This window comes from Notolepis coatsorum (genome assembly GCF_963971535.1).
Source record: "Notolepis coatsorum genome assembly, chromosome: 12".
Classification (NCBI taxonomy): Eukaryota; Metazoa; Chordata; class Actinopteri; order Aulopiformes; family Paralepididae; genus Notolepis; species Notolepis coatsorum.
In genome coordinates, this window is record NC_140176.1 from 68,319,337 (window position 1) to 68,338,719 (window position 19,383).

Consider the following 19,383-nt stretch of genomic DNA (forward strand, 5'->3'; position numbering starts at 1 on the left):
CACCCCCATTTAAAACCCCCTACAGTGAATGATTGATCTTTTGCTATAAAAACATTGTCATCGTCTTGAAACATTCTTGCCATTAATAATTCTGCTTCAAACATGGCCACGGCCACTTCTCTGGTCTATGCATAAGGATCCATAGCAGGAACCATGTCTCTGGGTTTCTCAGATGAACACTATACATCTATTCCTCCCTCCAAGTGTTTTTTCCCCTCTCCCAGTCGACGCCTACAGTCTGTCCCCATCTCGTCTTATCTGCCCGGTGATCTTTTGCATTCCCACAGAAACCCTCCCCCTACTCTCCACCAGCCTGAGCTGTGGTCGGACCACTTTAACAACTTCATCTGCAAGTGAGTGCTATGTAGGTGGTTGTGTGTGCACGTACGTGTGTGTGCACGTACGTGTGTGCACGTACGTGTGTGTATATGTGTGTGTGTGTGTGGGTGGGTGGGTGGGTGTGTGTGTGTGTGTGTGTGTGTGTGTGTGTGTGTGTGTGTGTGTGTGTGTGTGTGTGTGTGTGTGTGTGTGTGTGTGTGTGTGTGTGTGTGTGTGTGTGTGTGTGTGTGTGTGTGTGTGTGTGTGTGTGTGTGTGTGTGTGTGTGTGTGTGTGTGCGTGCGTGCGTGCGTGCGTGCGTGCGTGCGTGCGTGTGTGTAAACATAGCCTCTGTGATTGGTTGTTGACGGCGTATACATCAAAGCGTGCAATAGCTTAGTATTATAACTGAATTATGAAATCTTAAGATTGACATAATGTAAAATAACCATTTCTAAGCGTTAATTCCCATCTTCCCATTTAATTTTGCCAAACCGTGACCACACCACCCTGCTCCCATCTCGGAAACCTCCAGATGCCTGATCAAGGACTTTGAGCTGAGGCCCAACGTTCTGGACCTGCTCCACCATGTGTTCATCAAACAGATCTTCGGCAGAGAGCGAATCCTGCAGAAACAACTGATGGAACTCATCGATCTCAACCAGCAAATTGGAATGATTGAAAAAACAAGGTATTCTCATCTTAATGACATCAGAGAGAGAGAGAGAGAGAGAGAGAGAGAGAGAGAGAGAGAGAGAGAGAGAGAGAGAGAGAGAGAGAGAGAGAGAGAGAGAGAGAGAGAGAGAGGGGTAGATATAATAACAAGAGAGAGAGAAAGAGAGAGAGGGAGGGAGAAAGAGAGAGAGAAAGAGAGCTAGCGAGAAAGAGGGAGAGAGAGAGACAGAGAGAGAGAGAGAGAGAAAGAGAGAGAGAGAGAGAGAGAGAGAGAGAGAGAGAGAGAGAGAGAGAGAGAGAGAGAGAGAATGTAGAATAAACATCTGACAAGGAACATGCTGAGTTGTGACTCCAGTTCAATCCAAAGAGATCAGTGAGAGAGAGAGAGAGAATTCCAATATAATTTTCATGGGGTCAAATGCCAAATCATATCACACACACACATACACCATACAGTACTTGTTTATGTTGTGTTATTGTTCCTGTACCATCATTAATAATCTAGCCACATGAGCATTGGCAACGCACCTACATATGGTAGGCTATTAGGGAGGTGTAATCTGACATCACTTTAGTTTCCAGCACGGTCCACCTGTATAGGGATTTATCATTGGGAAAATGTATTATCGGCTATTGTAATAATTCTGCCTCATGAACATTGGCAAGCTTTCCATTTTTGCACAAAATTAGTTCCCTTCTATCACTAACATTATTGTGTAAGCGTTTTTGGTTGAAATAAAATTATACGTAATTATTTTATGATTAATTGCGAATTGTTTCATGTTGAGCTATAGATTGTGGATGAATACACACAGAATGGTACACCATGCTAATGTTCATGCTTTATTTGTTTTAAACGAGACGATTTAGAAATGTGTCCATTGGAAATACATTGCAATTTCAAGCGAGGGGGACCGGCCGGAAACAACAATGACGTACCACTACACCTCGCTATTGCCTCATACCCTTCATCGCAAGCTTTGGGTGTAGCTTCTAGTTCACTCACCTGCCTGCCGGAGGCTTTAGTGCTGAAGGCAGCAGCTTAATCCTCCATGTCTCCATGTAGACGCCACACAGTGAGGCTGTCTTCTCACTGGATGTTTTACTAGTCCTGTCACCTTCAGATATACACACAAACAAACAGCTCAGGGCCAGCAGCACCAACACTACTTGTAAAGGAATGTAGTCAATGTACTGTGTATATGTCAAATGAACCAATATAATGGCCCAGATTCCAGACCCCCCCCCCCCCCCCTCATTGAAACAGTGTATCCACAGTGACTTTTTGACCTCCTCTTGTGAAATGTTAATGCACTTTCTGTCATTGAAGCCATCATGGAAAGACAGACAGAAGCACAGACTTTAACGACAGGTAAAGGATGTCCTTGTAGGCCTACTGCAGGCTATAGGAGTAGATGATCATTGGCTTCTTTAGTCCATTGCAGCTGTGATTGCTATAGTTGCTATAGCTACTGTATAGTCATTGTAAATCACACAACTACGTGGACTGATTCTAGAATGCTTCCGCGCTACCACCCTGCCATCACCTGACACTGTCCCTGTTGTCCTAACGTTGTTCTCACATATTGTCCTAACAGCTGACCTACAGTAGAGCACCTTTTCTTTATCAATGCTTGTTTCTTTGTCTTCTGCTTCTCGTCTTTTCGTAATGTTCTAACATGTGTATTGTGTTGTTGCCAACCCCCATGTTAGTAAAACATCAAACTGACTGTACTTTGTTCTGGGATTCCGAGTTACAGTAGATCATGATGCATAGCAGGATATTATTCCATATTACCATAAACTGATCAAGTCACCGTGAGGCTCTACATTACTACTAATAACGAACGAGTAAGCTCTGATTACATGATTAAATGTACTTCGTGTACTATGAGCATGTCATTTAATTTAGATAATCAGTGTGGATTATCTAATTTTGTGGAGCGAGAGTCACACTGCAAACACTGAGAGTAGGATTAAGATGTCAAGCAATGAACCCGGTGCTTAAAGATGGTGGCGTAGCGGGTGACATTCATGCTACTGCTAGCAAGGACTATAGCTTCCTCTCCTACAGGTTGAAGACTGTAATACTGACCCGGTTTCCAACATGCTTTCCATCAGGAAAGGCAGCAGCCGCAGTGCTACCAGTTGAGCTGAACCAAAAAAAAGCCTGCATTTGCTTTAGGCAAAGGATAGTGTGTACAAGTTAGGGCTGTCCCCGACTAAGGATTTGTATAGTCGACTTTGATTGGGCAAAATTTGCCAATAGTCGACTGGTAGTAGTAGACCATTAAAAAAAAATAGAAAAAGAAAATAATAATTTGAAGCAGAATTTTTGTATCATTCCATTTGGGCTGTGGGGGTGCTTAACCCTTGAGTCAACCTTAAAGAAAACCCACTACCTGTCTCCCTAGTGACCGAAACTGTGATCTCAGTCAAAACATATCTTTTTCATGTATTGTTCCAATTTTCTTTCATGAATATCATTATTAACTTCAGTCCTCACCATACATATCGAATATTTATTCATTTTCATTTAACCATTTCTTAAATTAGGGTTAGGGTTAGGGGGTTAGGGTTACCCTAGGGTTACCCTAACCCTAACTCTAACTCTAACCCTAACCCTAACCCTAACCCCCTGACCATAACCCTAACCCTAGCCTGTCCAGTTCTGCGACTAGGGTGAAAGGTGTGACACTTGTTGTTCACACGCTTAATATTGATTGTTTTTAAAGAACAAACATGGATTATTGTAATGTGAGTCCAAGATGTGATACTGAACTACTTTTTTGGCATATACATAAAATCTAGCCAACGCTATCCACAAACACACGTTAAAAAAAAGGGCTTTTTGACCAGAACTGCGACAAGGGTGACTGGAAGGTTAATGTCTGAATGAGTTGACTGAAGGCTTCTTGTCCTCTGCGAAAGCATGCAATTGGTCCACTGATGGATACATCTTGATATTTGTCTAGTCTAGTGTGTTCATTAGACAGGTGAAATCCTCTTTCAGTGCCTCTGTGCCCGTTTTCTTAGGCAGTTAGCCTAAGAGAGTTAGCCTCTCTGCGTGCCATTAGTGTTAAGGCCTCTGCATGCTACAGAAACTTCAGAGCAACTGCAACACAACATCGGCGCGATTTCAGCGCGGTTGTTTTAAAGGGTCTTGTAGACTGTGTTGCTTGGACGTTGCGTACATGTCCCCCAAATCTAACCTAAACAACCGTTGCGTTGATATTGCGTAGCAGTGATTGGTTGGTTAGCGAATGGGGGCGGGGCTGTCATAGAATGATATTAGTCCCGCAGAGAATAACGTCCTCCATTGTTGTAGCCAGCGTTGACGCTAAATAATTAGCGTCACATAGCTCGCCTTTTTCTGAAAACCCAAGCACATATTGTTCCATAGCATACGCCTTCAGTTGATCATGACAAATCCTCTCTTACCTTGACGATTAAAAAGCCTCCATAATTTAGTAAATAAAGCTGTAGCCAGCCAGCTAGCATTGGGTCTATTCAAAATGCTATCCACATTAGCTACATAGCTAACCAAGTAAATACAATGGTATCCGTCCTGAGGTAACGTTAAATACAACGTTTGCTAGTCGAAATGACTGGACACACACAGGGACAAGTTAAACATCAATCAATTAATTTATTCCAATAGGTAGTTTGAGCTGCATGTGAGCCGAGGTCCTCTCCATTGGAAACTAATGATGTTACGGTAACGTTAGCTCGAAAAGCACAGAAAGTTAAGCTGCTAGCAACAGACACTATAACACTTCCGGTCGGGGGTTTTCAAAATAAAAGAGCGACGTCTAAAATCACCGGAAATACGTTTATTTTGTACATTATCTAACGTTAACACGAACCTAAACTAACTTTAGTTAAACTAACTTTGCGCGTCGATGTTGCAGAAGCATAAAGGCAGAGTGTCTAAAACACCATTGCTTTGTCGATGTTGTGTTGCAGTTGCTCTGAAGTTTCTGTAGCATGCAGAGGCCTTTAGCCATAGCCACGCTTCTAGGCTTAATTTTTGCATTCGACTAAGAGGTTGGCAGTCGACTACGCCTCCTTTCGAATCGGGGTCAGCCCTAGTACAAGTATATAAAAAATGTATATAATAGAATGCTCTTTCTATTTCTTTTTTTTTTTTAAACTTTGGCCATTCCGCTGGCTCTTTTTTGCGTTTATTGCATTTTCTCTGGTCAAGAATGACCGACAGAAACAGGTTGAATGGGGGTACAGATGGGGGGAAGACACTCTGAGAAAGGCACGGCTGCAGTCCGGGAATCGAACTCGCTAAACCCCAGATCCGTGACGAGCACGGTTGTCCCCGGCGCCGAAATAGCGCTCGAGGTACGCGGTGAGCTACTGGAGCTCCCCCACTCTTTCTATTTCTTAAGGACTAAATGATATTATGTCCATGTTGCATGTTGGGATGGGCTGAAATAACTTCATGAGGATCAGTCAGTGCAGGAGGCTGCCATCTTCAATCACCTGGTCCACTGAAGGGCGAGTAGAGAAGAACAGACACTTCACGATGTGCCCAGTGGGGCCTCAACCAGAGGCAAGCAGTGTGACGTCTGTTAAGAACCGCTGGTCGAATTTAATTGAAGTCAGATTGAACCTATTTTCCCCCTCGTGAGACAAACCATCTAACCGAGCAGCACACAGGTCCAAGAGGCTGACAGGAGAAATTGACCCGCGTTAACGATAGAGCCAGAACCTCACCTTTTGGGTGGCAAATATTCTCTGTATAGCGAACTGTAATCTTAACAGATCTTGATTTTTGTCTGGAGCTTTGATTATATCGGGGGGGGGTATGACGAATGAAGAAATGATAATACTCTGATTAAATTAGCTGCTTCGCCCCGGCAACACCACTCCCTGCTGAACCCGGTCCGATTCCACCTGTGCCTCGCTGTCGCTTTTATTCTGTCTATGCATTTTTATTTTTTTTTATACACTTTTTCTCCCATTTTCTATATTTTCTCCCATCCCAATTTCGTATCATCCAATTCAACCCTCCCCTGTCACGGACGCTGTTTCTTGCCTCCCACAAGCCGGCTGCAATGTGGACTAAGTCATACATAGCACAAGTCCCCTCCGGTACTTGAGGTAACAGCAGTCGCATCTTTTCACCTGCGCAGCTCGATCTCTCAGTGGCGAGGAGTAACGCGTGGGAGGCTCACGCTGCCCCGACACTTCCTGATTCTACTGCGCAGGCGCACCAACCGACCTGTAGGAGTCGCTGTCCACAACGCCCGATCCCCACCCTTCAGTTTCCCTCCCCGTAATACGGCCAATGTGTATTACTGTGGACGACCAGCTAAACTGAAAGCAAATGCGCTGGGCTCGAACTGACGAGCCCAGCGTCTCCAGCATTTCGTGGCGAGTGCCTTGCCCACTACGCCACGTAGCCGCCCCTGTCTATGCATTTCTATACATATCATGCGCTGCATTGCTTATATTGCATAATACTGTGTGGTGAGACTTTTGGTCATCCATGCTGTGGTTTCTAGGCATGAGCGCATCCACACGAAGAGAGGCAGCCACATGAAGGCACAGGTCTCACCCGACGAGGTGGACGACCTCGCCATCCTAGAAGTCCTGGACGAGGTGAGAGGTTGAGCTTAATTGTGACCTGTAACATGGCCCCAGTCAGAGACTAGCTTGGAATATATTGTGTGGTTCTCATACTGTGTATGTGTATATATATACATATAATAAAACACATATACATACATCTGGTCATCTGGTATGTATACATACATACATACATACATACATACATACATAGGTCTCCCAGTCCCTCCGCTCCACACAATATATTTTCTAGTATCCCTTCCCACTTTATCCAATCAGGAGAGCCATGTTACGGACCAAACACTCTATATCAGTGATGTCTGTCCGAATGTAGAGCTATTATTTTAACATGTAGACCACAAGAAAATACCACTTACATCACCTTTAATGAACAACACATAAACACACCTCCAGTCCGTTTTAATCTCATACATTTCTCCCAAAGGGATACAGGAGGCAATTAGAGGTATTTTCTTTCCCCACAAGGCTTTACAGCGGTTAGTTGAATGTACGGAGCGAGAGCAGAACAGTGGCCATGTTTGTCCGAAATAAATCCAGGGTAATTTGTCAAATCTGAGCGTTCCATTGACGTATTGAACGATACAACCGGACTCAGTTGCCAGCGGATATTTCCAACCATCCTTCAAGATGGAGGCAGTTTTGCAGTTGGGGTGGGGTGGGGGATGGGGGGGTCGTGTTGTCTTGCTGTTGTTGATGTACCTGTCTGGATAGTGGGAACAGACTGGAGGGACATTACTCACGACATGACATGGAGATATTGTGTTGCTATTACTGTCCCTGCAGGCCTTAAGGCAAGGCATGAGCCATGAATACATTTTGGTTGTGGAAACATTCTCTGAGAGAGAGTTCAATCATTTTGTGTCCTGTACTGTGCAGGACAGTGCAGGACAGTGATTAAAGAGTGCAGGACAGTGATTAAACAGTAGCAGGACAGTGATTAAACAGTAGCAGGACAGTGATTAAACAGTGCAGGACAGTGATTAAACAGTGCAGGACAGTGATTAAACAGTAGCAGGACAGTGATTAAACAGTGCAGGACAGTGATTAAACAGTGCAGGACAGTGATTAAACAGTAGCAGGACAGTGATTAAACAGTGCAGGACAGTGATTAAACAGTAGCAGGACAGTGATTAAACAGTAGCAGGACAGTGATTAAACAGTGCAGGACAGTGATTAAACAGTGCAGGACAGTGATTAAACAGTAGCAGGACAGTGATTAAACAGTGCAGGACAGTGATTAAACTGCAGGACAGTGATTAAACAGTGCAGGACAGTGATTAAACAGTGCAGGACAGTGCAGGACAGTGATTAAACAGTAGCAGGACAGTGATTAAACAGTGCAGGACAGTGATTAAACTGCAGGACAGTGATTAAACAGTGCAGGACAGTGATTAAACAGTGCAGGACAGTGATTAAACTGCAGGACAGTGATTAAACAGTGCAGGACAGTGATTAAACAGTAGCAGGACAGTGATTAAACAGTAGCAGGACAGTGCAGGACAGTGATTAAACAGTAGCAGGACAGTGATTAAACAGTAGCAGGACAGTGCAGGACAGTGATTAAACAGTAGCAGGACAGTGCAGGACAGTGATTAAACAGTGCAGGACAGTGATTAAACAGTGCAGGACAGTGATTAAACAGTGCAGGACAGTGATTAAACAGTAGCAGGACAGTGATTAAACAGTAGCGGGACAGTGCAGGACAGTGATTAAACAGTGCAGGACAGTGATTAAACAGTGCAGGACAGTGATTAAACAGTAGCAGGACAGTGATTAAACAGTGCAGGACAGTGATTAAACAGTAGCAGGACAGTGATTAAACAGTGCAGGACAGTGATTAAACAGTGCAGGACAGTGATTAAACAGTAGCAGGACAGTGATTAAACAGTGCAGGACAGTGATTAAACAGTGCAGGACAGTGATTAAACAGTAGCAGGACAGTGATTAAACAGTAGCGGGACAGTGCAGGACAGTGATTAAACAGTAGCAGGACAGTGATTAAACAGTAGCAGGACAGTGCAGGACAGTGATTAAACAGTGCAGGACAGTGATTAAACAGTAGCAGGACAGTGATTAAACAGTGCAGGACAGTGATTAAACAGTGCAGGACAGTGATTAAACAGTAGCAGGACAGTGATTAAACAGTGCAGGACAGTGATTAAACAGTGCAGGACAGTGATTAAACAGTAGCAGGACAGTGCAGGACAGTGATTAAACAGTGCAGGACAGTGATTAAACAGTGCAGGACAGTGATTAAACAGTGCAGGACAGTGATTAAACAGTAGCAGGACAGTGCAGGACAGTGATTAAACAGTAGCAGGACAGTGCAGGACAGTGATTAAACAGTAGCAGGACAGTGATTAAACAGTGCAGGACAGTGATTAAACAGTGCAGGACAGTGATTAAACAGTAGCAGGACAGTGATTAAACAGTAGCAGGACAGTGATTAAACAGTAGCAGGACAGTGATTAAACAGTAGCAGGATAGTGCAGGACAGTGATTAAACAGTAGCAGGACAGTGATTAAACAGTGCAGGACAGTGATTAAACAGTAGCAGGACAGTGCAGGACAGTGATTAAACAGTAGCAGGACAGTGATTAAACAGTAGCAGGACAGTGATTAAACAGTGCAGGACAGTGATTAAACAGTGCAGGACAGTGATTAAACAGTAGCAGGACAGTGCAGGATAGTGATTAAACAGTAGCAGGACAGTGATTAAACAGTGCAGGACAGTGATTAAACAGTGCAGGACAGTGATTAAACAGTGCAGGACAGTGATTAAACAGTAGCAGGACAGTGCAGGACAGTGATTAAACAGTAGCAGGACAGTGCAGGACAGTGCAGGACAGTGCATCTACTGCATTCTCTTTAAAATACGACTCTTATTATTACATATTTCAGCAGTGGCTAGTTCTAGCATAAGCCGAACTAGAATGGAGAAGTAAGACAACTCCTTCCCTCCACTAGTCTGAGGGTCCACCTTGGGCAAGTGTTAGTACCCTCTCTAGCCTCCGTACCTAGGGATACAGGTGCCACACTGCCTTGTGTGTGTGCGGGATACGCAAAGGCTAAGGGAGAAAACCCTGAAAGAAAACTGCACTGCCTTGTGTGTGTAGGAATACGCAACGGCTAGGTCCTCACCGACAATGGGGTTACCTGTAAGGAAGGGCATCCGAGGTATAAAACTAGCTACAAACCAAAAATGATGACTCAGTGGCGTGGAGTCATCGCCCGTCCAACCTCACTGTAGTGGGAAAATGGGGACGTAAAACGAAGATGATGATGATGACTAGAGTTTCTTTTGTCTGAAACCATTAGATCGAAATAATGATGTTAAAGTATGTAAATGTATTTTTTTTACTCCTCAGAACACGGTGGCCGAGCAGCTTCAGAACCGCTATGGAAGAGACCAGATCTACACCTATGTTGGAGACATCCTCATCGCGGTCAACCCTTTCCATAAGATGGAGATATACACTCCACAGGTGCTTTGTGTGTGCTTTGTGTGTGCTTTGTGTGTGTGTGTGTGTGTGTGTGTGTCTGTGTGTGTGTGTGTGTGTGTGTGTGTGTGTGTGTGTGTGTGTGTGTGTGTGCGCGTGCGTCTGCTTGTGCGTGCGTGCGTGTGTGTTTTTCTATTTGGTCGATCACATGCTAAATGTAGCCCCTATTATCTTATTAGTCGTTGTCTGCTGCGTCCCATTTACTCAGCCCCGCATCCACACACACACGTGCACACGCACGCACACACACACACACACACACATACATATGCACACACACACGTGCACACGCACACACATCAATCACAAACCAACTTCAAGAGAAGTGAAAACATTCTAAGATAGTTGCCGAAAACATTCTATATTTTCATCTGAATAAACAAACTGTTTCACAGTTGTTGTTGTTGTTGTTGTTGTTGTTGTTGTTGTTGTTGGCAACAAGGATACAGCCAGCTTGATGATTTGTCTTTCAACTTCCCATGAGCCTTCAGAGCCCCTTGTTCTATTGCTTTATAAATAGCTTTGTTATAAAGAGAATGAGCTAAACTATTTTGTGCTTATAGATGTATTGTTTATTCAGTTCGGGAATATCCACGCATGCCTCCTTGTCATGACGTTCAACTACGGGAAACGAAAAGACAAGAGCAGAAGTGGATATAAAGTGAATAGCCACAATTTGTTTTCTGATATTTTATAATTGTAACGTTGTAAAAGTAACAATTTAAAAAATCTAAAGATTTCCCTCAGGAGATGAATCTCTCCATCTCATGACAAACTAGCAGCCTCTTCTCTTCATTTCAGTCGTAAAGCGATTCACTTGGATAGTATAACTGTGGTCACCACCTCCTCCTCCTCCTCACGCACACCATCTGAATAAGTCATCTTCTTCCTCTTCCCAAACCTGCGCAGTTCTCCAAGATGTACATAGCAGCCAAACGCACGGCCAACCCACCGCACATCTTTGCTGTGGCTGATATTGCCTACCAGTCCATGGTGTCATACAACGCCGACCAGGTAACGGAGAGGATACAATGATTTGTGAATATGTATGATGCTCCATACGGAAATTAACTATAGTATTCCTGTGTTTTTTTTTTCTTCTTTTTTACATGCACTGATTAGTGATTACTAGAGAAATCACTAGAGGAACAGAGCATTTATATGGTTAAACCACAGGAATACTATAGAGATTTCACCATAAACAGAAATACTATTGTGACTCCAGAATATTATAGGATTGACTATAATTGATTTGTTGATTCGTATGGGGTTAGTTTGAAATGGGCCAGTAATTCAATACAATTCCTAGGATTGGACCTAATCTCTGTGACTCTGTCTTTCTCTGTCTCTCTCTCTCTGTCTCTCTCTCTCTGTGTGTGTGTGTGTGTGTGTGTGTGTGTGTGTGTGTGTGTGTGTGTGTGTGTGTGTGTGTGTGTGTGTGTGTGTGTGTGTGTGTGTGTGTGTGTGTGTGTGTGTGTGTGTGTGTGTGTGTGTGTGTGTGTGTGTGTGTGTGTGTGTGTGTGTGTGTGTGCATGCAGTGTATAGTGATAAGTGGGGAGAGCGGAGCGGGGAAGACAGAGAGCGCTCATCTACTGGTGCAGCAGCTGACGGTGCTTGGAAAGGTGAGTCATAGCGCTTTCCTCTTAACCCTTTCACTGCCACACGACAGAAGGTTAACGGCGACCGTCGGTTGTGTGGTAGTAAAGGGTTAACCTTCTGTCGTGTGGCAGTGAAAGGGTTAACCGGTTGTCGTGTGGCAGTGAAAGGGTTAACCTTCTGTGTATTGTTGCAGTGAAAGGGTTAACTGTTTGGTAGTGGGCGGTGAAAGGGTTAAAGCGCTGCAGCGTGGGTGGATGTGGTGTTTAAAGGGGACATGCATTGCTATTCCTAGCACTATTTGGGCAACTTTACACAATGCCTGTGAGTATTGAACACATCTGTAAGCTTTTATTAAAAAAAAATTCATTGTTTTATATTTCTAATCAAGTACTCAAAAGCCACATTTTTCTCACTTTAGATTTCAGGCTGTGTTGGACTGGCTCCACCCATAAGCACTGTGTAAATGAGTATGTGCTACTGCTGCTTCCCTGTGCGCGGTTTGTTCCCCTTACAGAAGCTCCTCTCTCTCTCTCTCTCTCTCTCTCTCTCTCCCTCTCTCTCCCTCTCTCTCCCTCTCTATCTCTCTCTCCCTCTCTCTCACTCGCTCGTTGTCTGCCTCGCTCTGTTTGAGGAAGTGTCGGGTTACACTATCTGCCTCGCTCTGTTTCGCTCTGCTGTCGCTGACAACCATAGAGGGGGCGTTTGTTATGCAAATCAGTGCTATATTAACGTCAGCAAAACCATCAAATCAGAACAGCTTAGTTGAGTGAGGGAGGATCTCGTGAACTCGAGACTAGACTGATGAGTCAATATGGTAATTAGAGACACAGATCCATTGATACTAACCTGTATTACTATGAAACCATGCTAAACACAGAAAAAAGCCATTTATAATGCATGTCCCCTTTAAAACCCAGATCTGACAGCGAGGCTCATAGCTGCTTCACGAGGGAGATAATTTGTAGGAGGGATGCAGAAATAAATAATAATAATAAACTCCAGGGAACCGCAGATGGTTGTTATCAACATGGCTGATGATTTGGTTTTGAGGCCTCGGTCAGAGTCATTGAGAATGACAGCTGTGATATTAAGATCTAATTGGAAAAAGAGGCACAGCGAGCATAAAACCAGCGCTTGGACTTGGACCAAAATTAAGCAATGACAATGTAACTTCTAATAACTTGAAATAATGTGTTATAGATAACATTTTTATGTAGGGTAATTATTATTGATATATATATTAATAATAATACATCCACAGAGCTTTTAGAAAGGTGCTGAATAAAAGTATTGCCCCCCCCCCCCAAAATACGATTTATGATTAAAAGAAAATTGGCGGGGTCCAAAATTAATGTTGTTGTTTACATGTGGCACATATCCGCGTGATTACCAAACCAAGCCGCATTTCTCGGAGACGCTCTCTGATTGGCCGACGCCTGTTTCTACACTGGTTAAGCTTAGGCACTCTTCGAAGTTGGTTAAGGTTAGAGTTTGTCTTAGAGCGTGACGGCTAGTTCTTTCGACGGTTAAGCTTAGGCACTCTTTCGAAGTTGGTTAAGGTTAGAGTTTGTCTTAGAGCATGGCGATAGAACACCAGGTAGTTTGCAGGCTGTTTGACGTGGAAATGGGCAAAGACACAGCTCGTCACGGATTGGGCAAACGCGTCAGTGGCCAATCAGAGAGCGTCAGTCAGTGCCAATCAGAGAGTGTCTCCGAGAAATGCGGCTTGGTTTGGTAATCACGCCACATATCCCCTCCCTACTTCCTATTTCCCCACGTGGAAAGCACCTGATTGGATAAATGACGTGCTGATGCTCTAGTGCGGCATCTTGTGACTGAATGGTATCTATAGCACCTTTAAATGAATGTATGTCATTATCTCAGAAGAAGAAGAAGAAAAGAAACCCTCTCAAACCTCTCAGTTGTTCACCGCGTGGTTATGTTTAAAGGAACACGCCAACATTTTGGGAAATTAGCTTTCCGTCTTCTCCAGAGAGAGACAAGAAGATAGATACCAGTTTCCTCTCTGTGCGTTCAGTAGAAAGCTATCTGGCTGCATGTTAGCCTAGCTTAGCACAATGAATGAAAGCGGACATGACCGGTTAGCCTAGGCATTGTCCAACTAACACCTCTCCCGAAGGCTAACCGGTCATGTCCGCTTCCATTCATTGTGCTAAGCTAGGCTAACACGCAGCCAGATAGCTTTCTACTGAATGCACAGAGAGGAAACTGTTCCTTTAACCTTCTTGTCTTCATTTCAGGCCAATAACCGCTCGCTGCAGGAGAAGATCCTGCTGGTCAACAGTCTGGTGGAGGCGTTTGGGAACGCCTGCACCGTCATCAATGACAACTCCAGCCGCTTCGGGAAGTACCTGGAGATGAAGTTCACCTGCGGGGGCACGGTGGTGGGGGCGCAGATATCCGAATACCTCCTGGAGAAGTCCAGGGTCATCCACCAGGCCGCGTGAGTAGCTCGCTCCTTTAGATTGAATTGACTGTTCTTTCAGTCAAACTATCTAAACCGGGGGGTTCTCCTGGTTCTGATGACTGAGGACCAGCATTGGATTGAAGGCCCTGTGATCGGTCTCTCGCGAGTAGCCTAGCAAGCTTTCAACACGCTCAGTCCTAACTCATTCCTAACTCATTCCTAACTTGACAGCTTAGCTCAGGGGGTGGGGGGGGGGGGGCGCAGTTTTACCCTTCTTATTAAGAGCAAAGTACTGTGTGATGTTGTAGGTTGGTTTAAAACTGTATTGGAACATAATTGGAACCGGACCTTAACACTTTGAGTGCCAACGACGAGAATTCTCGTTATTTCATGCCAACCGTTCAGTGCCAATGACGAGCAATCTCGTTATTAATCGTTATTTTTTTATTAGCGATTTCCATTCATTTTTCATCAATATAGCCTCACGTTACCACTGGGACTCTCTCTGAGCTCGAACAGGGAAAATACCGCCCCCTATCATCTCCCGGATGATAATGCACCCATTGGATTGGACTGAATGAAAACGCATGGGGAAAAGAAAATCCGGAATCCACATTTTACTTGTCAGGCATGTAATCCAAGCCGATTGCAGTGTTTGTGGTCCCTCAGAACAGCGTGGAATATGTATTTCAAGCACCCAGCGTTGGATCAATAAACGTGATCGATATTTGGAATGGCGATCAGGAATTGGAATAATCTTTTTGGAGAACATCTGATCGGAGGAAAGGAATCTATTTTACCAGTCTTGGGGTAATCAGAGCTTTTTTCACAGATATATCAACGTGTCCCCTATGTGTGTGTGTGTGTGTGTGTGTGTGTGTGTGTGTGTGTGTGTGTGTGTGTGTGTGTGTGTCTGTGCTGATCAGGAAATAAGATAATCAATTTTCAGCCCGCTTCTCTAGCGTGCATAAGTACACATATACTATCGATAATCTAGCGTTTATTTGAAAACGATTCATAAATAGGCCGAAAAATGACAACGTTTTTTGTGTATTCCAGTAAAGGGCGATTCCTGCAGAAATTTCCAAAAATGAGCGTTTTTCAAAATGGTATAAAACGGAAATGTACAGATGAAAAAACAATCCGTTTCGACAATGTTGACTGCAAGCAAGTCATTGATAAGCGACGGGCGTATTAGACACATAGCCATAATTTAAGATATAGTTTATGCGTTCGCAAATGTGCTCGCCCTCTCATTGAATAGAGCGTTGGCACTCAAGCGCTAAATCGTGCACCCCCTGCTGGCACTCAAAGTGTTAATCATATAACCTATGCATTTACACCTCAACTCATCGTGGGCCGCACTTTCAGAATGCCTCATCTAAACAAACAACCATATCACATTTATACTAGGATCTTGATTATGTCTATGACTTTCACTTGACATTGACATTGATCGAATTGTAAATTGGGTGTCTCTAGCCATTTCCTTAAAGGACATTGCTATATGCAGGTTATTTTCTCAGCCTGTCGGCCAAGGAGCAACACCTAATAGTCTCTCTCTCTCCCTCGCTCTCTCTCTCTATTTCTCTCGCTCTCCCTCTTCCTCTCGATCTGAAGTCGGTGACATTTGCCTTCAAACTGCAGTTCTCCTCTCCTTTTTGTGTGTGTTTTTTTTTTCTTTTTGTCTGAGGAGTGCACAGGCTCAAGTGGAGGGGCCAAGTTATTTCCTGTTTGATCAAAGATTGTAGCCCAGCCAGTGTCCTTATTGGAACTTCAAAGGGGGACTTGAGTATTCCATTAGAAGACAGACAAGGAGGGTAAAAGGGTTTTGGTGCATTCACCGAGAGCATTGTGTGTGTGTGTGTGTGTGTGTGTGTGTGTGTGTGTGTGTGTGTGTGTGTGTGTGTGTGTGTGTGTGTGTGTGTGTGTGTGTGTGTGTGTGTGTGTGTGTGTGTGTGTGTGTGTGTGTGTGTGTGTGTGTGTGTGTGTGTGTGTGTGTGTGTGTGTGTGTGTGTGTGTGTGTGTGTGCGTCTGCATGTGCATCTGCACAAACACACACAATGTTTGGGTCCAACGTTTCAAATGTACTCTGATATATATTTTTGCTCATATGTGACTCAGATGTGGGGGTTTTATAAACAGCACAAATCACATTGAATCTGATCTTTTCAATGCTGATTTTGGGTCATGTTCATATGTTCATATATCCACGTCTGATTTTTTTCGCAATGCGACCTCAGTCTGAACATTCATTGTAATTCATGTGACTTTTATGTCACTCTAGATCGACGTTTGTCACACTCGGTGAATACAAACGTGGAACTCCGACTCCGCATCCACACTCGCACCCCGCACAGAAGTAGCAGCCATTGCTCCACAAAAAGCCACAATAAAAATGTATCGCATTTTAATCGCATAACCATTTTATGCCTGATATTCTATATTCTATAATCATATTTCAAATTGCATGTGTCCGGATGGCAGAATTCAGTACTACAAAACATTCTGTTTAATCATCTTCCATCTATTAATTTGCTTAGATTTGTCAGGTCTGGTCAATTTGAGCATAGTGTTATTCACAGTTAAAGATAAAAAAAAAATGTATTAATATTCTCATTTGGTTCATTACAATTTACTCAAGCCTAGTAACAGACACACAGTGATTAATTGAATGAAAATTGTATTAACAGATTGCAGAATGGGTACAATACAGTACGGCTCAATACACACAATTGTTAAGGGGATGCAGACCAGAGAAAGACTTTCGTCTTGTTTACATCAGGGTCCCCCATTTTCAATTCATAATGCATTGTAAGTAAGGGTGCAACTTGCTCCGTGCAATCCATTCTTTGTGGATTTAGCCCACAGTATTTCTGACACTGGGAATACATTCCCTGAGATCCATATATGTCCCTAGAATCAGATACTAAGAACATGCAAATGGACCATATAAAAAATTTCTGTAAATGTGTATTATACGTTCTTATGGAATGAATGAAATAAAATAAAAATGATATACATTTTCTTTTCTTTTTTTTATTAATTTTGAGTTTATTTTCATAACGCGATAATTTGCTGTGTAATTAATTAATCTAATTAAGGCGATAAACTGACAGCCCTAGTAATCATGTCTCTCTATCTCTCCATGTCTTTGCAGAGGAGAGAGGAACTTCCACATCTTCTACTACATTTATGCCGGTCTCGCCGACAGGAAGAAGCTAGCCCACTACAAGCTCTCCGACAGCAAAACCCCAAAGTAGGCTCACCGTCCCCTTAATCCCCGTCTTATTAAACACTGTTATCTCCCTCCTTGTGTAGCCAACCCTGTACTCTGTTACACACTCTCAACACGTAGGTATATAGTTGTATATATGTATAAAAAATGGCTAGAGGAACTATACAGGTATTATTAAAGAATTTATTGTTAACTAAGTTAATTTTTTCAATATAAGTCTAGTAATGTATGAATTAGTAAATATAATATAGTATGTTCTGATGAGTAAAAAGGGGTGGGATTAAATAAGTGTATGCTTCTTCCCACTCCTTTTCAAATATGTAAATGACAAAAAAAAAGGAAAAAGATTGTTTAATTTTTTTGTTTGTTCTTTGTTATTTTTTATTTCTTATTTTTCATATACATTTATTATTTGAACGGCTTAAGGCTATATCTGTACTTGATGTTTGTTTGTTGTGTTGCATATTTGAAATAAACTTCAATCAATCAATCAATCAATCAATCAAAAAACACTTGATCTCATTGAACTGTCCCGTCGTCCCTGCAGGTATCTGTGCAACGAGCATATTAAATTAGGACCTGACATCGTGAGCAACGCCTTCTACAAGGAGCAGTTTGAGGCGGTGGAGCAGTGTTTCAAAGTCATTGGATTCACCCTGGAGGTACATAGCTACTGCGTTCATCGACGGCAGTCAAAGCGAAGTGTACACCCGCGAGGTTTTGCGTGACCTTTATCTTTTACGTACGAATGGAGTGCGCCCGCACTCACTGTGCACAGAGTTTGATACCGCTGATAGACCAGAGGGCTGACCGTGGCTGAGGAATGGTAATCGGTGCGTCCTCAGCATAAACAAGAACACAGTGTGTGTCATAGATGCAAAGCCAAGTGAGCCGCCACTAGGGGCAGAGTGGCTAACAGCGAGCGAGTGAGTGGGTGAGAGAGTGAGTGAGGGAGGGAGGGAGGGAGGGAGGGAGGGAGTGATTAGTGTTTAAAAACAAACAAAAGTTTCAATTATACATTGAATGTACAGTTGATCAGCATCACCATGCCTTGTGTTGTTATTAGGACATAATAGGCTGGTAGCCACTCCTGTAATGTGGGAACTGATTGCCTTTAGGAACCACACGTCAATACTGATCCTCTTACCACTTGGCAGCACTGTTCTGGCAGTGTCTCCTCACTGTATCTCTGACTGGGATTTAATGGCCGACATTTTGTAGGCAATTTGTAAGTCGCTTTAGATAAAAGCGCCGGCTAAATGACTAAATGTAAATGTAATGGATTCAGAGCCGTAATGTTTATAGGTTTTCCCCTATAAAGATAGCTGAGCTTGCTAGCTGTGAGTAGAGTCAAGAGGAGTATGGTGACGGTAGGACAGATGTGAATATGACACTGTCAAAAAAACAACTCATATCCTAATACATTGGTTTATGAGGACTATATAGTTACACACATGCCTATTTACATAGATTTACCAGGCAAATCCTCGTACAAAGTTCATACAAACCCTTTTCTTCCTGAGAGAATCCTACATTCAACTATGTACCTGTGCAAATGATTGTTTACATAGAATTTTCCAGGCTATTCCCCGGCCATGCCCTCCATGATAATTATTTTATATTATATGAATTATTCCACGTCCTTTGACTCTGCGCGTCTGGCCCACAGGAGCTGGGCAGCGTGTACAGCACACTGGCAGCCATACTCAACTCGGGCGACATAGAGTTCGCCGCTGTGGCCACAGAGCACCAGACGGACAAGAGCAACGTACCCAACGTCTCGGTCCTGGAGAACGGTGAGAAACACACTGCTACAGACCAGGGACTCTAGCCTAGCTGTGAACTCTGTCCACCAGCCCCAAGCCCCCCCCATGTGTGAACTCTAGCCTAGCTGTGAACTCTGTCCACCAGCCCCAAGCCCCCCCCATGTGTGAACTCTAGCCTGGCTGTGAACTCTGTCCACCAGCCCCCCCCCATGTGTGAACTCTAGCCTAGCTGTGAACTCTGTCCACCAGCCCCAAGC

The 19,383-nt window shown here is 43.6% G+C and overlaps 1 protein-coding gene across 1 annotated transcript in view; it reads left to right on the forward strand.

The window, feature by feature from the left end:
* myo3a (myosin IIIA) overlaps positions 1–19,383 on the forward strand; it is a 214,712-nt gene that overhangs the window by 114,252 nt on the left and 81,077 nt on the right. Inside the window, exons 8-18 of the mRNA XM_084326257.1 lie at positions 288–353; positions 852–1,007; positions 2,322–2,363; positions 6,511–6,607; positions 9,964–10,080; positions 11,005–11,109; positions 11,634–11,717; positions 13,956–14,158; positions 17,283–17,381; positions 17,908–18,022; positions 19,030–19,156. Of these exons, the coding sequence (XP_084182383.1) occupies positions 288–353; positions 852–1,007; positions 2,322–2,363; positions 6,511–6,607; positions 9,964–10,080; positions 11,005–11,109; positions 11,634–11,717; positions 13,956–14,158; positions 17,283–17,381; positions 17,908–18,022; positions 19,030–19,156 (1,211 nt within the window). The remainder of the gene's footprint in view (positions 1–287; positions 354–851; positions 1,008–2,321; positions 2,364–6,510; positions 6,608–9,963; positions 10,081–11,004; positions 11,110–11,633; positions 11,718–13,955; positions 14,159–17,282; positions 17,382–17,907; positions 18,023–19,029; positions 19,157–19,383) is intronic.